Source organism: Frieseomelitta varia, unplaced genomic scaffold, assembly GCF_011392965.1.
Source record: "Frieseomelitta varia isolate USP_RPSP 00005682 unplaced genomic scaffold, Fvar_1.2 scaffold_541, whole genome shotgun sequence".
NCBI classification, from domain to species: Eukaryota; Metazoa; Arthropoda; class Insecta; order Hymenoptera; family Apidae; genus Frieseomelitta; species Frieseomelitta varia.
Genome location: NW_025110303.1, coordinates 556,737 through 579,525, shown reverse-complemented (window position 1 = coordinate 579,525; position 22,789 = coordinate 556,737). Strand labels below are relative to the sequence as shown.

Below are 22,789 nucleotides of genomic sequence, written 5' to 3'. Positions count from 1 at the left end.
CATTCTCTCTTTTATACACACAAACACACATTCCATCTCTGTCTTTTCCTCCCTCTCTCACCTGGACTGGCCCGATCGTCATTTCTGTCTCTGTCGTCTGACTTTCCTCTTCTCTCTTTCTGCCATTAGATCGCCATGCCATCATGAATACTACGAACAGCAACAGCGGCGTCAACGGCAACGACAGCAACAACACGATCGCGGGCAAGACAAATGCGCACGGCAACAGTGTTCGTCTGCAGAGCGTGATCGGCAAGCAGAGCAGCTGCGTGCGCAAGATGAGCACGATGCTGGAGGAGGAGAATGCCTCGGACGATATGGATCCTGACGTGATAAGGATAGGACATCAGCTCTATCAGCATCATCAGCATCACGACGCCGATTCGGATTCACCGTCCGAGGGCAGGAGTCGTTTGCTGAGCGCCACCGAGTCGACCACTCGAAAGATCGTCGTTACCCCTACGAGCTCGAGTAACCTGCACTGTAACGGCACTGTAAAGAAAACCTTCCCTCGAAACGACAGTATCAGCAGCATCCACGAGAGAACGTACTGTCGGCTTCAGCAATCGATGTCAGGAGACCAAGTCGGTCAAACCGAGATCAGGCTGCATCGTGACATTCCACAGGGTATACTTAGGTCCGTTCGAGGGATCGACTCGCATGGTGGACGGTATCGCTGTTCAAGCGTGAGATCGGTGAAATCTAATCCGACGATGAATGATCATCAACACCAGTATCATCCACCGGCGGCCAGCTGGGCATCGATCGTGTTCTCGGACGGAAACGGGCAAACTCACGTGCGACCGCTTCCCGACTCCGTCTCTATACGCTCTCTAGCATCGATCGGCATGGGTTCTTCCAACGGCCGGAAACTCACGATACGTAGAGTTCTCACTTCGCCGTCGGAGCTGCTTAACATGGTACATCCGCCGCCGTAAGTGAGCTACATTATCTAACGTGCGCGTCTCTCGGCGAGAGAAGCGTCGGAAGAAGCGGACTATGAATCATGTCCCGTAGTTCCTCCTTCTCCGTTCACTTCCTGCATGTGGTCTTCGTTCGATACCTTTACGCTTGCCAGAGCTTAGGTTTCACTCTGTAGCGAGGATTACTGCTCATTGGCCGGAAGAGGATTTGGCTTGCCAAGGCTAGGCTAGGCTGATGGGGTTAGATAAGATAGCCATTATCTTGCTATTAGCTGGCCTGTAGTTATAATGTTGTTCAGTGATAATTGATAATTGGCAATGTTAGTTGGAGATGATTGATTGTTGTTTGTTTCTTTTTTTCGTGTAACAAGGCAACTCCGATGAGGTCGACCAGAGGAATGAATTTAACGATGAAGTGAGTTTATTCCGATCAAAATCCGTTAAAACTTTGTACTTTTTAAAGTGACATGTTCGATAAAGTTGGTAAAAATTTTACTTACGCAAGTATAGAATACGATCAATGTAGAAAACAATATACAATAGCCATTGAATATTTCGTTTCGATGATTTATCTGTACGAAAGAATCGAATCACAATCAGTGTACTCAATTATTGTAGATAATATAGATAATGTTGTGAGATCAAAATATTTTCAACTAATTAACATCTCTACAGACATATCGAAAATAATGTTTATTTTTCGTGGTTGCCGCATGATTCGCATCGGTCGTCTAACGATAAAGATAAACAGAAGTGATTGCCTAATCTTATAAAAGTAAGACCAGTGATGCGTTTCGTTCTGTTCGTTTGTAACACACGTCGCGTAAAAAGTAAAGTCTTCCTGTGGAAGAAACGCCGGTCTTATTGATTGTTTCGAAGACAGATTTGGTACTTTAAATATAGGGACACCTACTAGTCACCTACATTCAGTTGATCGAAGTCTGCCGTCCCGCGAGACTTTTCTCCAACTTCGCGCAGTATATCATAGTTCCCAGATAAACGAGCCTCGTTCCAGTTATCTATGTATTTAAACTTCTTTTCGTTGAACAAATATTTACAAGCAGTATCTAGGAAATTGCATTTCGAGTTAAAAGTGAATAGCACTTGGTGTCTGGGAGTTGCATACGTTACGGGCAACGCGAGCATAAGTTTGACGAGCATAGCGAAATGAACTTCCTCATCTTGGTGACAATTGTTTAAAATACTACGACAGTGTAAATCAAGCTGTTATGCTTCCTAAGTCAAGATTTCGGTGGCGAGAGATGCCGCGTACATCCGAATTGCTTGTGGAGCGTGGTCTCGTCATCCAGCCACTGCAATTCCAGCGTATTGTCCCAGAGACGTAAGTGGATAATAGGTGTACAATGTAAGTCCATACTTTTGTTATAAGTAGGTGTTCATGCGGTATATTGTTGTAGCTGCCTGGCTTCCTTCATTGAAATTGGAGTGGACCGTTTAAAGAGTCGTAATTGCTGCTCCACATTCGAAATTTCTATGGGCCGCGGTAATGAATTCAAAGCGAAATAACACGCGAAATTGTGTATTTTGATTTCACTTGCAGTTAGCAGGCCTTAAACGGGACGTTTATTAGGATTACCTGCGCTAAAGAAAGCGACTGTGATTCGAAGCTGATATATAAGGAATTTGATCGAAAGATATTTTTTGTTTAAATACTTTAGCTTTAATTCGTACGAAAAGTTAATTTGAATTAACGCTAATAATTAAAGCTAATAATTAAGTTAGAATGTAATTTGCACTTTTGTACGATTTAGTTGTTCGTTAGTACGTTTTATTGACACGTTTGTAACATTGAGGAATGTCACTTAATAGAACATAAACTTTAATTAATAACATTTAAAGTATTGATTAACACAACATCTTCATTTCATTAAAACTGTTCTGATTTCTACGGTTCATTATTAAAATCGTCTAGATAAAATTTATGAAAATTTTGGAATTCAATTTTTCCAATTTCTCATTCGCTGTGCAGAATATACACATTTTAAGTATAAAACAGAGTATAAAAAATTATTCATATAGATATTATTTGAATTTTCAAATAAAAAATTTATTAGGTTCATTAGAGCTAAAATCTAAATATTTGGCTTTATATCCATATAGCTTCAAAAGAAATTTTACTAAACTAATAAAATGTTTATTTAAACATGTGATAAACAGGTTTACGTGTCATAAATCGATTGATTCCAATTTCGGTTATGTCACCCACAATCCTCAGATAAATTTTTTTAATTACCATGATATGCTAACCAAATATTAATTTTTTCTTTTGACTTGTATGTCGTTAAAATTTACTGTATGGACGTATGAATAACAAAATATATGGATTCGTAGGCTGTTTTTAGGAATTAATTTAGATCATTATGCAATCGTTAATTATTTTACAATCGATATTTAAACGTTATTATTCCTTCTAAAATAGATTTGCTTTGTCTAAATTACATATTATATTTTTTTCAAAAGTACTGCACGAGCTAGTTCTGCTCCCGTAATTATATAATTCTCTTCGCCAATATTCGCAGATTTGCACTCTAAGTGTACACTGTTAATTCAATTCGTTATCACGTTTGGCGAACTTGCAACTCCATTCCACATAAAAAGGTGAAAAATTTAGAATTCTATTTTGCGACGGTTGTTTCTATAGTTGTTAACGCGCTTGCAAACAGAACGCTGCAATGAACGTTGCGTCTTCGTTTGAAATTTAGTTATGACATATGTACACGCATACGTGGAATAATTTATTATTATTTTCCTATAGATCCTATAACCATTTATGCATTGTTTTTTTTTTTACACATTGCGAAACACCCGGAGAATTTACACAGGTGTGTCATATTTATTATCGAGTTTTGTCAATTGCCATAATTCTTACCATCGTGGTGCGACATCGTTTTTGCATCCACCGTGTCGAGTACCATGGACGCGTTGAACTCGTAAAAATTCTTCTTCATTCTTGTCACTTATATAACACTCGGGTATCAAGGTTGTTCATCGCTACGGTTGTAGGTACCCCCGTTTCGCACGATCGTTAATCATAATAAGAGCCCCTTACAGCTCGATTTTCTTTTTTTTTTTTTTTTTACCGTTGACGTTCATCAAGATAAGCGCGCGATAAATTTTTCATGTCCTCCCAGCGATTATGATAAATCAAACACATAAATTTTCCAATTAATTTAGGATCCTTGGGAAAAAACGACGGCGAAAGATAACCGGTTTATCGTAAGCATTTAGAAGGACAAAAAAGAATTTCTTAATGTAACCTGCAGTTCGTTGTTTCTGTTGACGATAGTTAGTAAAATATGGTGTCTATGGATATTACGCGTGACGTTTTTGATAGGAGTCGTGCCATCTTTAGATCGGTAAAGAGTACGTGCATCAGGTGCTTGATAAATATGCAACAACTTGCATAATGTCGTTCATTACAATATGTTCTGTTGTTATTCTATAATTGATCGTTCTTCCAATATCTAATTTATGCCGAACGCGCACGGAATGTTTTCATATTTTAGATGATACATATGTAAATGGGGCAGCTCATTAGTAGAATTAGTGTGAATTAGAATATGATTTATTTCAATGGTATCAGAATGTATATTGAAGAAGAATTTAAACTAGACCATACAAAAATTTTAATTACATTTTCAATAGCAATTATCAGTATAATTAAAACGGTAGAATTTCAGCAGAGAATTATTTTACCATATTTTAGATATTTTTTATATTGCACGCATCCTATGCAATTTTCTATCTATCAATTTAAAATTATACAAAATATTTCATTACTTTATTTCATTCTAAAACTTTATTCGATTTGTATTTTTGAATATTAACTGTATTTACAGAAATCAATTCGATTTCAGATCATTCGAGGATGACTTGTCCGTGTGTACCAGCTTCGACGATGCTGAAGATGACGCTCAAGACCCTGGGGACTACAAGCAATCAAGACGACCACAGTGGGCGAACAAAGTTCAATTTGTCCTTGCTTGTATTGGTTACTCTGTTGGTCTCGGGAATGTTTGGAGGTTTCCTTACCTATGCTACAAAAGTGGCGGTGGTGAGTGTCTGCATACGTTTACATAATTTCACTTCAGAGGTTAACAAGTTTTCTCTCTCTTCAAGAAAATTTCACTTTTACTGAGCTAAGCTGATAATCCATCGCTATAGTTTGCAATTTTAATTTCTAAATAGCAATGAAAACTCATGTAAACACCAAAAATAAAACAAACGAAATATAAATAATATGAATAAACGAGTTTAATTACATTTCTCATAATCTACACGATACGCGTAGGAAATACGCTTTGGTTCTCGTGACAGCACTTCAAGCAGATGGTTTAAAACAAATTTGTACGTGCTAAATTGTCATTGTGACACACATACGTCTGTTATGATTAGTGTGCCAGTGATAAGAATACGTGTTTATTATTGCTGGTGTGAAACGTATCGTATTTGGCGAAAAACGAACTGAAAAAAATATGTTTCAAGCTAATATATTACATAAAATAAATTTTCAGTGTCACACAACAGTCTACAAAAAATTGTCTAATCTCACGTGCATTGTTTGTACTCGTTTTACAATTCATTCTAGTACAAACCTCGCGCTATAGTTTTTCTATTAATTATATAAGAGAGTGTAAAAAAATCTGTATAGTATAAGAGAGAGATGTAATTTAATCAACATTATTTTCCTTCAGTATGTAACTTTCTTTTCGCGCAGAATTGCGATAGTTGCGCAGAGTATTCGAAACATTAACACTCGAGATATCGCATATTTTACGTCATGATGATAAAGATGCCAAACGTTTAATTTAAACTCGCATTTCAGCATTTATTGCAGCAGAAATGGTATTAAGAATGTATTATTTACATTCTCATATAATCTTATCCTATTCGTAAATTCGTAAGCAGAATGACAAGTAGATATTCATGCTGTTCGAATAAATCAAAGTAGCTTTCTTTTTTTAATTTGTTATAATTTATCCGTAATAATCAAATCATAGATATTTTTTCAAATTAAATGATTAGCATAGGCAAGCGTAGATAATCGTGTTTGATATCACTGAAATATAAAAATGAAAAAGTTTTCTTCAGCTCTTAATAGATTTAGAATATGAAACAGTGAAATTTCAAAACTGTATTCAATAAATGTAATGTTGCAAAATTTCCAACTTTTAAATACTTTAAGTTACTTATAAAACGAGTTTAATAATCGTTTTTATACAATACAAAAAAAATTGTAATTATATATCAATTTAAAAGCATATACTCATCATTGCACAAAAAATATGACAAGTATTTTTAATTATATATATTTTTAATCTTGCCAAATTTTTATATGCTATAATTCGTAATATAACTCCTGATTTTTAGTATTTTATAGTTTTGTAAATTCTCGAATATAATATACTAGCAGTAATCATAAACAAACAAACACGTTCTTTTACACTTTTACAAAATTATATAAAAGTTCCATTTTGATTAAATTCAGAGGTTCAATAGGTAAAGCGATTTATTTTACTAATCGATACAAACTTATTTAATTCCTTCTTATATTTTTCGTAAACCTTTATGATACTAAAAAATTGACTTCTAATTATTAGAATTTTTTGTAAGTTTAAATTTTGTCATTATTTAATTTATCTTATATATACATATACATATAAATATAGAGATCAGCTTTGAGATCAATTTTCTTTTATAACAATTTAAAATATCGACAATTTCTCATTGTTATTGATTCAGTTATGCTCTTCACTACATATACAATATTTCATATCTAAAATTGATACAAGTCTAACGTGATTTTGTTGTTCAAATTTTTTTTAAACTTTTCCTGTGTATGTATTTAGTTTGTTGCTATTTTTTTTAATTACGTGGATTATATAAATAAAATTCATATTTCCACTAATTAGAACAATGAATCCAATAACACCATAAACATTATAAACATCATAAACAAATACATAGAGAAATAATCTTCCAAATATCATAGTGTCTGAATAGTATAAGAGTTTTAAACTAAGTTGTAGCACCGTGGATATACTAAAGTAAGTGTATCTAAATATCTAAATTTACACTAACAAACAGTATAAAATTAAGAATACAGAAATTTTGTCTATGCCCAAAAATAGATCTTTATCGTTAATTAATTTTTTTTATTTACTTTCAATAAAACGTTTTTCGCTAAATATAAAATAGTAAGAAAATAAATATACCAAAGTCTTACATTTCTGTTTGCAAGATAGAAAACAAAATGAATGATGGTTTTCCATAAAAATTTCACTGGATGGTCTGAGTGTCATCTGCCAAGGGCGTTTCGCGGCCATTTTTCTGTAACACCCCTCTTGGCACGACATTATACCGGACATATTCAGAACAAGGACATGCATTCTCTCGGTTCGGCAAGCCGTAACACGAGTGCGTATCTTGTTACCGCTAATTTTCAAAGTCTGAGACCATCTCGACGAAGTCCGGACATGGAGCAATTCACTCGCGGAACTTGATACATGACCTTGCCGGAACGTAGCTAAACCAGCGAACATCGCAAATGATTTCAATGACACCGGTGGAAATAATCGGTCAAGTATCATTTCGACCAACCGTTCGTTAAATTGGATGACCGGAAAATCAGTGTGTGGCACGGTTTGATTTCAACCTGGCCAACTAACATGCTCGTTTCAATAACAAACCGCAATCGATCCTGACTGAAAGATTCGCTTAATTGTCACGTGTATTGTCCTTGCAAAGCGAAACGATAAACGATATATATATATATATATATAATAACAATTTATAATTTAAATGCTATGCTTTCGATTAAAGGATATTTATTGAAATGTAATTATTTATATGTTGAATCTTATACATGAAAATGTTCGATTTCTTTGAATCATAGTGAATTTAGCGTACATATAATAATTAACTTGTGCAATAATTGTTGTTTAGAGATTACTATTGAATATTTTGGTTTATAATTTTTATTTTGCTTCATTATAATGAAAAGATTGTTTGTTAATAATTATAAAATTCAACGCCCAATTTTAATACAAAAATTCAATTTAACTTACGATTGAAAATTTAAAATGTAAAGTATCCAACTATAAAACATGAAATATACTTATTTGAGAGTTGTATTAAAGGAAAGTAAACGGTGTGAAAATTTTACTAAAAAATGAAATAAAAAGTATAATGAATGAACATATGGTTTAGTTTGATATTTTACTATGTTAATGGTCCAAAACATAAATTTAAAATTATTCAGGGGTATTTGTTATATATAAAACTGTTCAATGATATATCTTCCTTTAATCACGATCGATAGTCATAAATTTTGTAGAAAATTATATCTGAATTTTGTTAAAATGTGAAACATAGTACGAAAGATAATATACTGAATAATGAATATTTCAATGAATTAAAACATTATAAAGTCATTTTTATTCTATTATAACAAAGTCTAATAATTTCTCGATTATTATGATGTCCAAATGTTAATGTATATCACTGGACGCAATCAATCAAATGTTATTTCTTTTACGTGTTATCTTCTTTTAAAATATGAAACGAAAATAGTTGAAAAAATGTGTGAAAAATTGTTTTATGAAATTAAAATAATAAATTATTTAGTATTTTTTTAATTATGAAAAAGCTATATGTGACTAGAACATAAAATATCTAATGTTCTCAAAATTATTTATTGAGATAATAAGTTGGTTTAAATTTGCAATTATATATAGCATTAAATATAATTAGAGAAGAAATATTTATTGTAGAATTATTAATTTATTAAAACATTTTCTTTAAATTATTCTTTCAAATTAATCCAATTAATATAAAAGGAATTTTAATTAATAAAAAAGATATTACAATTATAAGAATCATTTCTACAATCTAATCATTTCGTATATTATTTTTAATTCAGATAAAATTAATAATATTGATAGCCAAATCAAATTAATTAAAAATTAAGAAGTCTCAAAGATTGAATTAATCTAAAATTAAAAAATTAAAATAAATTGTTTCTTTTCGATATTAAGTTGTAAATTTTAAAATAAGTACAAACAATTATCATTATTTCATATTTTATCATTTTGTATGTAACCAAAAGTAATATATATATATATATATATATATGTATGTATGTATTACTTTTAGTTATATATAAATGATAAAAAATGGAATAATAATAATTGTTTGTATTCTTTTAAAATTTACAATTAAAGTATGGAAATAAAGTGGAATGAATAATTAATTAAAATATGAGAAAAAAAGATCATATTAGATGTAAGTGTAATATATATTTATAACATAAAATTGATATATTAAGAATATAATAGGAATTGATAATTATCATAAATAAATGACTTAATGCAATGATAGATAAAACAAAAATAAAAAGGAATAAATAAATAAATGCATACATACATAAACGAGTAAATTCGTAAAGTTAGATTTACTTATTCGCCTGCAATACGTCGTAGTATATAACACTTCTCAATGAAACTGAAAAAATATACCAGTTTTAGTTTATACAAAATTATGCTTGTTTATCATACGTATATTTCATTTTCTTATAAATAGAAAGATTTATAAAAACCGCCTTTGAAAGAGCATTTCATTGACTGAAATGAAGATTCATAGAATATGAGATAGAGTACTCTGATTTGCATGAGACTCGGGGCGTATTTGTGCAACCGGTGTTCATTTACGTTTTCGTGGGAAAATCCATGCTGAAAGGAACGGACGGGAACTCCGCAAAAATTAACGTTATCGCTTCCATTTAAAGAGATACATACATTTACCGAGTTCTCACATTCATACAGCTACTTCTAATCAAAATATATATACTGAAACTTGTGATATTATTTCTAAATAAATTAATTAGAAACGAAAAAAGAATGTTAACTAATGGAATGAACAGAAGAGCAAAAAATAGTCAGAAAATTCTTTTAAAAATCAGAAGTGAAGAAAAAGAATGACAGAAAACGTTATTGTAAAATTACAATATTCGTCGAATTATCTTGTTTATTAAATTACACCATGAATCACAAATTCAGATGAGAGAATGCTGTCTGATTTGTTCGACCAGGACGAAACAACATTCGTAGAATTAATTTACATGTGCGTGAGGCGCACTGATGCGGCACGAATTATTTCAATGATTTAACCGGAAATAATAGCCGTTATAGTGGATGAATTCGAACTTTTGCCACAGATATTAAAATTTATCATTATTTTATTAGTTCGAATTTATTATGAAGCATTTTTTTTCATCGAAACTAGATGAGAAAAATTCGAACTTGAAAAACTAAGACGAAAGACAAATCAATATAGAAAATTATAAATAACAAAAATAATGTTTGTCAACTCTTATTTCCCTGTCTTTGATTGTTTTTGTAATAGATTTTAGTTCTTTATATAATTGCTCTGAATGTTATCTGTCATTATATTACAAAAAAACCGTCATCAATAAATTAAATTAAATTATCAACTTATGATTTTCATGACTTGAAGTAAAATATTTCTAAATAGATATAGAGAATAACGTATGACTGTAATTAACTTAAAAGTATTTAGTAGTGCTAAGGTAATAATTTTTCAAGAAGAAGCACTAATCATTTAATAAAAACTTCAACTGAGATTTGTAAGTTGATCAAAATATTATTCATATATAATATAAATAATAAAATATAAATATAATATAAATATAATATAATAAAATTAATATAATAATATATAATATTATATATATATATAATAAAATTAAAATTATAGATTGTAATAGTATTAATTTAATAATATTTAATATCATTATTATTTAAGAAGGCAAAAACTCAACTAAAGTCGTGTGACGAACTTGTTCGATTAATTTTGCTTTGAATTTAATTCAAATTTAATTTTGATTTCAATTCAAAAAAATTGTTGCAGAGATTTTTTAACAAAATTTAATCGTTTCTAACTTTTTCAGTTCCTAATCAATTGCACGAGCAACATTCCTTGACATTAAGACAGAGAAGTACTTATACGTTCGTATGACGTATTCGTTGAGGAGAGGAAACGAATAAATTTGCTTAACTCGAGAAATCGTAGTATCACGCGACATGAGCTAGCAATTATGAAGCCAATTAATACAAAATATGAGTATTCGTATAACAGTGTTCGAAAACAAAGCTCGTACATGTATAACCTGTTGTGAAAAAAAAAGAAAAACAATAACGCATTTCAGCAATTTGGCCGAACTAAATGCTTGTTCCCAAATTAAGTCGTAATCCACGGGACTGTGATCACCGTTTATTACGAATAAAGAGTTACATCCAGTGACCTTGTTACTACCCACAGAATGACGATTAACGACGAGTACTATTACGTACGAGTCGTGTTTAATGCAACCTTTAATAAATCCACATTATACGCAGATTTAACAATGTTTTTATTCGAACGTGTGCGCGTATAAAGGGATTAAAAGAGGAAACGTTTATTCCTTATCTATAGGACTACTGAGTCGTGAACTATAGTAATTAATAAACAATTTTACGTATCTAGATTTTACGGAATGTAGAGTTACATATGCTTCGATATAATTCTATCAGTATTTCCTCTTGACTCGAAATAAATTTAAAATTTAAAATCGTTTATAACTATTGATATAAAATGTAAAGAATGTTTAAAATTTAATTGTTAGGTGAATTTATAAATTTTTAATCTCATAGATGTTTTATCTCGTTTGTAAAGTTTGGCTTAAAATTGTACTTTAGCTAAAATTTGGCTTAAATTTTCGCATGATTTTGCAAATCGTGTTCAAAAATTTTTAATTAAGAAGACTAGAGAAACTGCTATGTTTTTGTATTGTAAAAATAAATATGATTTATATAGGGCATAAAATAGTAATTTAAATATAAATTAACTGGCGTATGATCTAGATTGAATAATTCTTTTGAATAGTTCAAATGAAACGTATAGAGGACATATATGTTATAAAAGATATAGACGTTTTTATAAATTACTATATTGAAATTATTTTTTGAGTATCTCAATCGACTACAATTAAATTACATTTTTTATACAATTTTTCAGGTGTCTTCTTGGTACCTTATTTTTTAATACTTATTGTATGTGGAATACCATTATTGTACATGGAACTTAGTATTGGACAATTCACACGACGAGGACCGATCGGTGCTCTCGGCCAAATTTGCCCCTTATTTAAAGGTATATTAAAATTCTATAAAACAAATTAACAATTTATTAATTATAGAAAAGTAGCATTTGTTAAGAGTACATATTATATTGATCAATATATTACAATAATTATTACAAAAGTCGGTAAATCTGAAAATATTATTTATTAACAAAAACTAAAAAATTTGTGTCTTATAATAAATTTAAGCAATCAATTTTTCTGAGATGCTCGCTAGTATTTTGAATTAATTACTATTTAAAAACAAAATAAATTATTGAAATATTATAAATGTATTTGACATTTATAATCTATTCAAAATTTGTTCAACAAAATTGTATTTTATTTTTAATTTTTGGTTCATTAATGGTTTTTTTTTTATTACTTGTATTATTTTTTAAAGTATTTGACTAAATACTTAACAATTTGAAAATTTTTAATAGCAAAAGATAGATACTTGTACAATAGCGTGGATACTTAAATACTGTGTTTAGAATTATGTATGTATACACACACATTAGTCTTATGTATCTTTAATTTCTTTTAAAACTAAAACAATCGATAACAACCTAGTTTTTTCAAATATTAAGTTGAACCAAAATAATCAAAATAATCAAAATAATCAGTTTGTAATTTTTTTCAACTTTTTATAGAAATTTTTATAGATTTATAGATTTAGAATAGTAAATAATTGAATAATTATAGTAACAGTAAATAATTATAGTAATAGTAAATAATTATACTAATAGTAAATAATTTGAATAATTTTAAAAAATATGAGTCAATGCTTGTGTTCGGTATTGCGCCATAAACTTTTTTCTATTCTTTAGAAATTATTTTATATTAATATTTTTCATACTTTAGTCGTCAATAGTTAATTTAACTAGATTTATCGACGAGTAAAGTATCACCTGTATCAGGAAAATTTAAGTGTAAAAAATAGGAAAAAATTTATAATAAAATAAAGAATCGAAATTCTAAAATAAAGAATACGAGTGCTACATTTAGAAAATTTTTATAAAAAATTACTATTACTACATCTAGAAAATTTGTATAAAAAAATTACGAACTGATCATTTTAATTACTAGTTTATTGTGGTTTTGTTGTTAAATATGATAGAAAAATATTTTACTCATATATCCCCTCCCATTGCAAGTATCACGATTATCATTCATTAATTCTTTAATAATAAGAATATAAAAATTATTTAATAATAATAATTTGTTAAGAAAACGAATTGATCTTTTTTCTTAACAGGAGCTGGCTTATCTTCGGTAGTAATATCATTTTTGATGTCAACCTATCATAATGTGATAATAGCCTACGCCATTTATTATTTCTTTGCGGCGTTCAGAGCAAAGCAACCGTGGTCCGATTGCGACAACTCATGGAATACTCCGGCATGTTGGTTACCTAGTGCCATCGATAATAGGACAAAACTAAACGCTTCTAGAACACCGGCTGAAGAATTTTTCGAGTATAATTTCCTTAATTATCACTTAGTTGTTAATCGTGCATTTTGAATTTTAAAGTCCTCAGAAAAGTTTCATCCGTCTCTTGTGTCAATTTTTTAAATAAAATTACACGTAAAGTCTATTTTTCTGATATGTAACATATATTTTTGACATTTTTCACAGTATATGCCGCCAAAGTTGCAAATATTCGTTTTAACTTTAAAGAATAAAGTAATACCTTGCTTTCTAATTATTGCAATTGTACATCCAATCCTTTCAAAGATGTGTATAAGCATTTATATAGTTTTAAATATAGTTATACGAAATGAAAATATTAGAAAAATAATCAGAACGTTTGGCAAAACTAGCTCACGATGTGAAATTAAAACACTTATATGTTAGAATAGAATCTTAAATTTTGTGAAATTTATATTACTTATCATTAGTAAAAGGATCTGCAAATTTATTTACACTTTTCATTATTAATCTTTATTAATTGTTTACTATTTGACAGCAAGGGACAAATTAAGTTTAAAAAATGAGGGACGGATGAGGATTAAATAATTGCTTATAGTATTTAATTGTAATTAATTAAATTAGAATTTATTATTAATTGTAAATATTTATTTATTTTCTTGTCCTATTATCTGGCAATTTAGCAACAAAGTACTCCAAATTAGTAATGGAATCGAAGAATCAGGGGCCTTAAGATGGGAGCTTGTTGCTTGTCTAATTACTGCCTGGATTATGGTATATTTCTCCGTTTGGAAGTCGATAAAATCATTGGCACAAGTGAGATACCTGACCGCGACTCTGCCATTTCTTTTAATCGTCATCTTCCTCATGCGATCTGTTACCCTTGAAGGTGCTGACAAGGGTCTACAATATTTTTTTCATCCCAGTTGGGAGCTACTTCGCAATTCAAAGGTAATCCAAGATTACATTTTCTTCGTTCTCTAATGACACGTACTCTATCATTTGATAAAGTACGTAACATCCGAGTTATTTTAATCTGAATGGAGTGCGAATTTTATGCAAATATTTAAAAATTAAAAATATAAAACCTCGGTATTACGTATCAAATATAAATATTTTATATTTTGTAATATGGATATTTTATTATATATATTTTATACGCTTTATATATTTTGTATATTTTAGACATTTTATATTTTATACATTCTTTATAGATATTTTGCACATTTTTTCGTATGCTGTACATTCTGTACAATTTTATACTTTCAAATTATCTATAAATGCAAAAAGATTTTCATTTACATATTTTAAGCATTTCTATCGCCATTAACATTCTAACTTGTATTTATTGTCTTACTATACATTAGTTAGAAATGTTTTGACACAAATCGTTAACTGTACTTTTAAATATTGACTGAATTAGATAATAATATAACGTTTTTCATTATTTACAGTTTTATTATTTGTTAAAAAATCATAAAAATACAATTTTGATTATGTATTTTTCTAAGTAATATAATTCTAGTTCTTAGATTAATTAATTTTCCTTTTTTAAAGTCGTACATTAATCTCTAGAAAATAAAAGTGGGTCCAATTTTCTTCAAATTTATGATGATTTAAATCATGTAAAAAAATTTAGTGCTTCCGTAATGTTATTTAATTTTATATAACTTTTTATTCAAAGTTTCGATTCAAATAAGAAAATATTTAGAATCAACTTGTGAAGCTACGAATGCAGATTTTGGTCTTCAAAATGCATTCAAGTAGATTATAAGATGATTTTTTTTAGTTAGAACAAAGTTCAGCAATTTCTTGAAAATTTAGTGATTCCTTCATTTGAATGTCATATTACTATTTTAAAAATGATGGAAACATCTCTGACAAAATAATGAAAAATATTAAAAGTAATTATATTAAATTATCATTTTCGTTAGATATAATTTGTTTATTATTGTAAGTATCTAATTTTTCGAATTTTATTACAATATCGTTTCTTTATTAATTCTCAATTAATGTTAGAAGTTGAAAGAGACTATTGATTCATATGTTGTAAAATTATATTTATTTTAAAATTACTAAATTTTCGCATTATGTGTAGGTTTGGATCTATGCAGCCGCTCAAGTTTTCAATTCTATGGGCATAGCGTTTGGTTCGATGATATGTTTCGCAAGTTACAATAAGTTCCATAACAACATCTTAGTAGACAGCATTGTTGTTTCTTTTATAAATGCGTTCAGCAGCCTGCTCGTTGGAATATTTTCATTTGCAACCATCGGCAACATCGCTCTTGAACAAAATATGTCTGTCAAAGATGTTTTAACAGATGGTACGTAAAACTATTTATCTCTTATTTAGCAATTATAATTTTAATCTCCTTGTTACATTAAAATGATTTACCTCATTGATATAAATAAATATTTTAAATATAGCAATGCTAAGGTATTTATCATCAATTTTCTGTAATAATAATTTAATACATCGTTTCGAAACATATAATGTTAAACAGTTTCTTCTTTAATAAATATAAATATATTATTAAATAAATAAATATTTAATTCATTATTCATTTGTTATTCAACATAATAAAAATATTCTATATTTTTTTCGTCTGAATGGTGTCAATCAATGTCAGATTAACTTCTCCTACAATTTTATAGACAAATCATAATTTCCGTTCAAGGACCTGGCCTCGTATTCGTTCTTTACTCGCAAGCGTTAGCCAAGATGCCAGCATCACAAGTGTGGGCCGTGTTATTTTTCTTTATGCTAGTCTGCCTTTCTTCGAATAGTCAGGTACGCGACAATCTCGATTAATATGTATGTGAATCGCTTATTTAATTAGTACAATGTGAAAAATCAATACAAAGTTCAAATAGATCGATACCGAGTAATTTTACTTCTTATATATTATAATGTTTCTGTTTCATGATAATTTCAGTTTACAATAGTGGAAGTAGTTGTAACGTCGATACAAGATGGTTTTCCGAAATGGGTGAAACGTCATCTCGTGTGTCACGAAGTTTTAGTACTTTTAACATGCGTTATATCCTTTCTATTTGGTCTGCCTAATATCTCACAGGTAAGATGCTTTATTAGAGTAAAGTAGTATTTAATTTGTAATTTGTAATTAATAGATGTAGCTAATTTTAAAATTTTTCATATAACAGTGGTAATGATATTTCTCTAAATACCATTTTATTATAAGAATGAAAAGATCTCGAATAGTATTCCTATGTGATTATATTGGATGTATAAATATTTATTGTATTCTTATTATTGATTAATAGAAAAACAATTTATATGCTGCATGATAATAAAAATTTATTACTGAATATATATTTTGAATAATTATGTCATTAAGAATATTTTATAAGTATATGCACGTATTGACGAATTAAACAAATCTAATTCTAAAAATTGTGTATGTATTTTTATTATGAAATCTATATTTTTAAATATTATAAACATTATATTTTTTTATGTAAATATTGTATAAATTTTAACTGAATAATTAATTTGGAAATATAATTAAACAATTCTCAAGAAACTACACATGGAAAATATTTAACTAATTGTAAGGCCAATCCTACATCCAATTACAAATTATTCTAATAACTTAAACATCATATAATATAAGTTAAGCACACATATTTGCTCCACATACATATTTATACTGTTATTAATGAAATTCTCTATATTATTTTTGTTTTCAGGGTGGCATTTACTTTTTTCAATTGATAGATCACTATGCTGCCTCGATATCAATAATGTTTCTCGCTTTCTTCGAAATAATTGCAATATCCTGGTGTTATGGCGTAAGACGGCTGTGTAACAACGTGAAAGAAATGACTGGACGCGTACCATCCTCGTACTTCTGCTTTTGTTGGCTTATCGCTGCACCTCTTCTTATCATGGTAAAGTTAATCATGACGTTTTTCAAAATAAATAAACAACTTTATCCGATAAATAAACAAATTTATCCGAACAAGTTATCGCACAAAAAAAGAAATCTTAAAAATAGAATCAACTTTGAAATAAAAGTGAGAAATATGATTACAAAAACGAATATTTGTCATTCGTATCAATTTTCTTTACATCTACTTCTTTATATCGATTTTGTTTGTATTATTCGTAGACACCTTATCAAATAATTTTATAAATCTAATCAAAAGAAATATTTGCACAATCGGTAGATATTAAATTAATTTAGTTAATGTTATATTAATCAAATTTTGCCAATTATGTAGATATTGATAATTTATGACTGAATATTGAAAACAATTTTATATGTTTTCTTGGAACAGAGTCAGAAGAAAAACATTACAGTATTTTTCTTAATGATTAAGCTATTTTACGTAAAGATAATTTCAAAAACAAAATCATTAATCATATTTTATGAAAAATAAATAAATTTCTGAACGTTTATTATTCAGGACAGTTTTATGCATGTTTTGTACCGAAAAATTTTAATTAATTTTATGAGATATGTTATAAATAATAAATTTTTCAACAATACATGTAACTATTTAATACTAAATTACTAATCTTCATTCATCTAATATTAAACCTTTTATCATATAATACAATAGTCGTAGGAGGAAATATTACTACAAACAGTGTATAAATATATTTTAATGCAATATTACGATAATAAAAATCCCGTTCTAATTATTCTATTCTTATTATATAATTAAAAATAATTATAGAATTATAAATAAATATAATTATCGAAGATATAAGACACAATATGTATATGAAAATTAATATGTGATGAAACTTTAATAATATTTGATAGTGTATACTTATAAATCAAACATCTTTCTATACAGCATGGAATATGTACATATAATATTTGTATAATTTATTGTACCCAGATGCAAATTCATATAACGCAATACTTGTATAACGTGATCAAGAAATTGCGTTCCCTTGTATAACACGATTTAAAATACTTTATATATATGCAATGACAATATTCAGACGTCTAAATATTTGGACACTAAATATTGAAAGTGTTATAATTTTATAAAAAGAAATCTTACAATAATAAATTTGGGCACGTTTTAAAATTTGAAGCTTCTACTTTCAAAATGTTCAATTGTCCATTTTACTTTAAAATGTCTTACATGTAATCACATTTTAATTATAACGATGTCAATTAGAGGAAATTATTTAAAAAGATATATTCAAAAAATGAATACAACTGTAATAACTTTAAATACTTGCAATTTTAATTTTGCACATTTTTTATAGATATATATATATATGTAAATTATATTTATATACACTTATATACATTATATAAACTATTTAAATAAATCTATATATAATATCAATAAATATAACATATGTATAATCTGACATTGTATGAAAATTGACCGTCGCGGTAGACTGCGTACTATATTCCAATAAATCACTGTTTCAGGCTGTGTGGATATTCAGCTTAATTGATTATGTGCCACCGACCTACCACAAGTACAAGTACCCATGGTGGGCAGAAGCGATCGGTTGGGGAATAGCTTCTCTTTCGCTCATTTGCATTCCCGCTTTCGCTATCTACGAGTTCATCAGAGCCAACGGCAACACTTGTGCGGAGGTACGATAACGCGAACCCTAGCGCGAGCCAGTGATTAAAATTTCATTCCACGCGCCATTGCCACCCATAATTTGCCTACTTTGTCTTTCAGAAATTACGGAACTCTATTAAGCCGCATTTCGAAGCGTGTAAAATTTGTGGCCAAGAATACTGTAACGAGTCTTTGCATAATTTTGAGGAAGATGTGATCAAGGAGCAACAAGACGTGAACAGTCCGATGCAACTGACTATTCCTCTGAAATCTCAGACATGACGTCATGTAGTGAATCATTCGGAAATATGAGTCATATAAAGTATTTCTCAAGGTTGGGCAAATTTTATTTGAAATAAAGATAAAAAAATAACAATTTGAAGTAACAAATTTCCGCTAATTTATTATTTTTGTCGAAAAGAAATACTTTAAAAGACTTAACTTTATATCGAGTCTAATCATTTGCAAATAATCTTTTATTTTATTTAATTTATTGAAATTAAATAATAATTAATCCTAACAGAAAGTAAAGTTTACAAATAGAAGTTACAATAGAATAAAAAATTATTTGAGAAATTATTCGATAACTAAATAATCAAATAATTCAGGGAAAAAACCATTTGCTTGTTTAAATAACGTAGAATTATTTCAGGATAATATCAAATGTCAAATAAGATGATACATTATTTAAATAATCATTTTTCAAACATTTTATTTAAATAATGCACAACTTGGTATTTTTAGAAATAAATAATGCGTTTATCTGGTAGAATTAATACCCGTTAATTTCTTGTTCTTCGTTAGTATCACACATGAATTTACTAATAAATATTTGCAAAACGTACAAAGGCTGCCAGAGTCAAAAGTAAGATGGTACATGAACTTTTTTTGACTTTTTTCTTTCGTTAGTCACATAAAAGAGTCACAAATATTTACAAATGTTTTTGAGTGCTATGAGTACTGGCGGTAGTTCAAAGAAATTTTGCATAACTCTATTCGTATCCACCAACCATAAAAAAGGCTTCTGAATGTTTGTGAGTCACCTGGCATGGTGGAACCTTACGGTAAAGAAACAATTAATTAGAAAACCATTGGTTTGCTCAAATCTATCAACATCGATAATTATACTCCAGCAAACAAGTCTAGCAAATTTACGATGAGATTAAATACATTCATTCACATTTACCACGAATTTACGATATTATGTATTTTTTTTTTTTTTTCTATATACAATATTATTCTTTTTATTTTTATTTTTTAATTATTTATTGAAAAATTGGATATGAAATGTAATATTTATATTATAAATAGTTTGTGACTTGCATATTTTTATTTTACTGATCAAAAACAGATTTGATATTTAAATATCTTTAATGATATTTAAATATCTATTATTGAAAGAAATATTAAAATTAGCTTATTAAAAAAAAAAAGAGCATGGTATTTCACAAAGCTAATGAAGGACGACAACTAAAATAATCCGTAGTCACAGAAACATTCAAATGTGTTTCGTGCTTCCATATTGTAATATTTCATTTTGAAATAAGAACTTTTTCAAACATCTACATACATAAAAACTAGATCGATATCATTTGGTCGTACCAAAAAAAATATGTGCAACATGATAAACTGGAAGTATTTACAACAGTTACGTTCGTGTTTATTAACGTCAAGTTTATCGAATATAATAATCAAAAAAAAAATTCGTGAAATCTGATAAATCAACTAATTTAGTTTTCAATTATGTATTCTAGTGTTGTATATCTTTTAGAATACTTCGTACCTATATAAATGATCTAAACATTAATTTACTTTATGATTCTTCTTTAGCTAAAGCTAAATGATAAAAGTAAAGAAATTGATAAAAGTAACTGCATTTTTTGATGTATGAAACTTACATATCTGTTGCTCGTATCATATATTTGTTATTTATTATATTCTAACTAATTTTTAACGTATTTAAATACTTTGACACGTACAATATTTCGGATTATTTTAATAAGAAATGAAATACAAGTTATCATATTAAAAATATTTATGTCAAATATGATTATAAATTGAATCATATGATCAGTAATTGAATAATGCAATATTGTTTTTGGTTCAACACTTTGTTTACTTAAAACAAAAACTCATGTTTCATAATTTTTAGAATCACTCTATATTTTACATAACACTATAATAAAGTGTTAACATTTAGCTATTTCGATTAAATTGTCAGTGAGTGGGAAACGCAAAAAATTGTATAATATACAATAGCATGTCATTAGAATAAAAAGAATCACTCTTAATAAAAGAAAATAGTTACACTTAACAGCGTCGAAATGTATTGCTGTATTTTAAAAGCTTAAAAAGACATTTGATATTTCATTGCACTTTACAATTACCAATTCACATGTGTGTTGTTTAAAGATTAGCCGAAATAATACTCAGTTACCATTGTTATTCATTCTGTTAATATTAAAAATAACAACATCCGTTTAATATCATTCACGGTAGAAACATACATTGGTACAATGTCATAATCAGACACTCTGAATAATATATCTAATAATTACCAGTCGATATACATTTAGATGAATATATTAAACAATGAGTACAAATGCTAACGTTTTGTATATGTCGTACTTGTATATTGTATTGGATATATAAGTAGTGCCACTGGAAGCGATTATTAAACGAAGACAACGAGGAACAATTACATAAGCTTGTTAACAACGTGAATGTACATGTTATAAGAATAAATATTGTTAAACGTAATCCATCGAATGTGTCAAATTTAAAAGACAATAAATTAGTGTATAAAATCAAATTGTCAATTACAAAAAGACATCGAGCACATTAGTTTGTAATTATTCAGACCTGTAATAAATTATTTTATTCTCATATTACCTATTATTTTCAAATATATTTACACTCATCTTATATTAATTCTCTATAATACTAATACCTATATATGTACACATGTTTATTATTATAATCTTATTATAATAAATTAATTTAAAAAATCCTAAATAATAATAGAACTACTTCTAAATTTACATATAAATATAAATAAAATTATTATATATAAATATAAATAAAATTATTATATATAAATATAAATAAAACTATTAATATAAAAAAATAAATAATAATTATTAAAATATTTTTAGAACTATTAAATATTACAATTAAATTTGAAAATTTACGAAGTAATCTATTCATAACTTTATAAATCCATAAGTTGTACATACACTTATTAAGATAAAAACTAAGAAATTATTCAAGAGATTATTGTACATAAACATAAATATATTGTACATAAACTGAAAATAAAAATAATGTGAAGAGTTAATATATAAGTATTTTTTGGAATCTACTTTTATAAAGATCATAATTAATATTGAAACAAAAAATCAGATAAAATTTAAGAAACATGTCGTGTTTGATTTATATAATTATTTTTAATGAAAGCAACAGCCTTTAAACATGTATAATTTTCGTGGAATTTCATTTAAAATTCTTTTCAATCAATTTATTATTTAGCTATTAATTAATTTATATTTAACGTTGGAATTATGAAAGAAAATTTTCAAAGATTCAATTTTTTTTTATTATGTTTTCCGCTTGAATGTATGAAATTTAAAAAAAGTGAAGCGTTTATGTTGTGATAAATTATTGTTTGACC

At 28.0% G+C, this 22,789-nt stretch overlaps 1 protein-coding gene across 3 annotated transcripts; it reads left to right on the top strand.

Moving 5' to 3' along the window:
- The first annotated feature begins 143 nt into the window (after positions 1–143).
- LOC122533611 (sodium- and chloride-dependent GABA transporter ine) lies at positions 144–22,010 on the top strand. 3 transcript variants are annotated; one of them, XM_043663494.1, is made up of 11 exons: positions 144–934; positions 4,802–4,998; positions 12,018–12,152; positions 13,379–13,598; positions 14,235–14,502; positions 15,650–15,878; positions 16,233–16,345; positions 16,491–16,631; positions 17,266–17,466; positions 18,978–19,148; positions 19,240–22,010. In XM_043663494.1, the coding sequence occupies exons 1-11, from the start codon at positions 144–146 to the stop codon at positions 19,399–19,401; spliced, it is 2,628 nt and encodes an 875-aa protein (XP_043519429.1). In that variant the 3' UTR covers positions 19,402–22,010. The 3 variants fall into 3 exon arrangements, with proteins under 3 accessions (XP_043519429.1, XP_043519431.1, XP_043519430.1); XM_043663496.1 differs by lacking the exon at positions 144–934 and adding an exon at positions 958–1,338; XM_043663495.1 differs by lacking the exon at positions 144–934 and adding an exon at positions 1,360–2,265.
- The last annotated feature ends 779 nt before the right edge of the window (positions 22,011–22,789 follow it).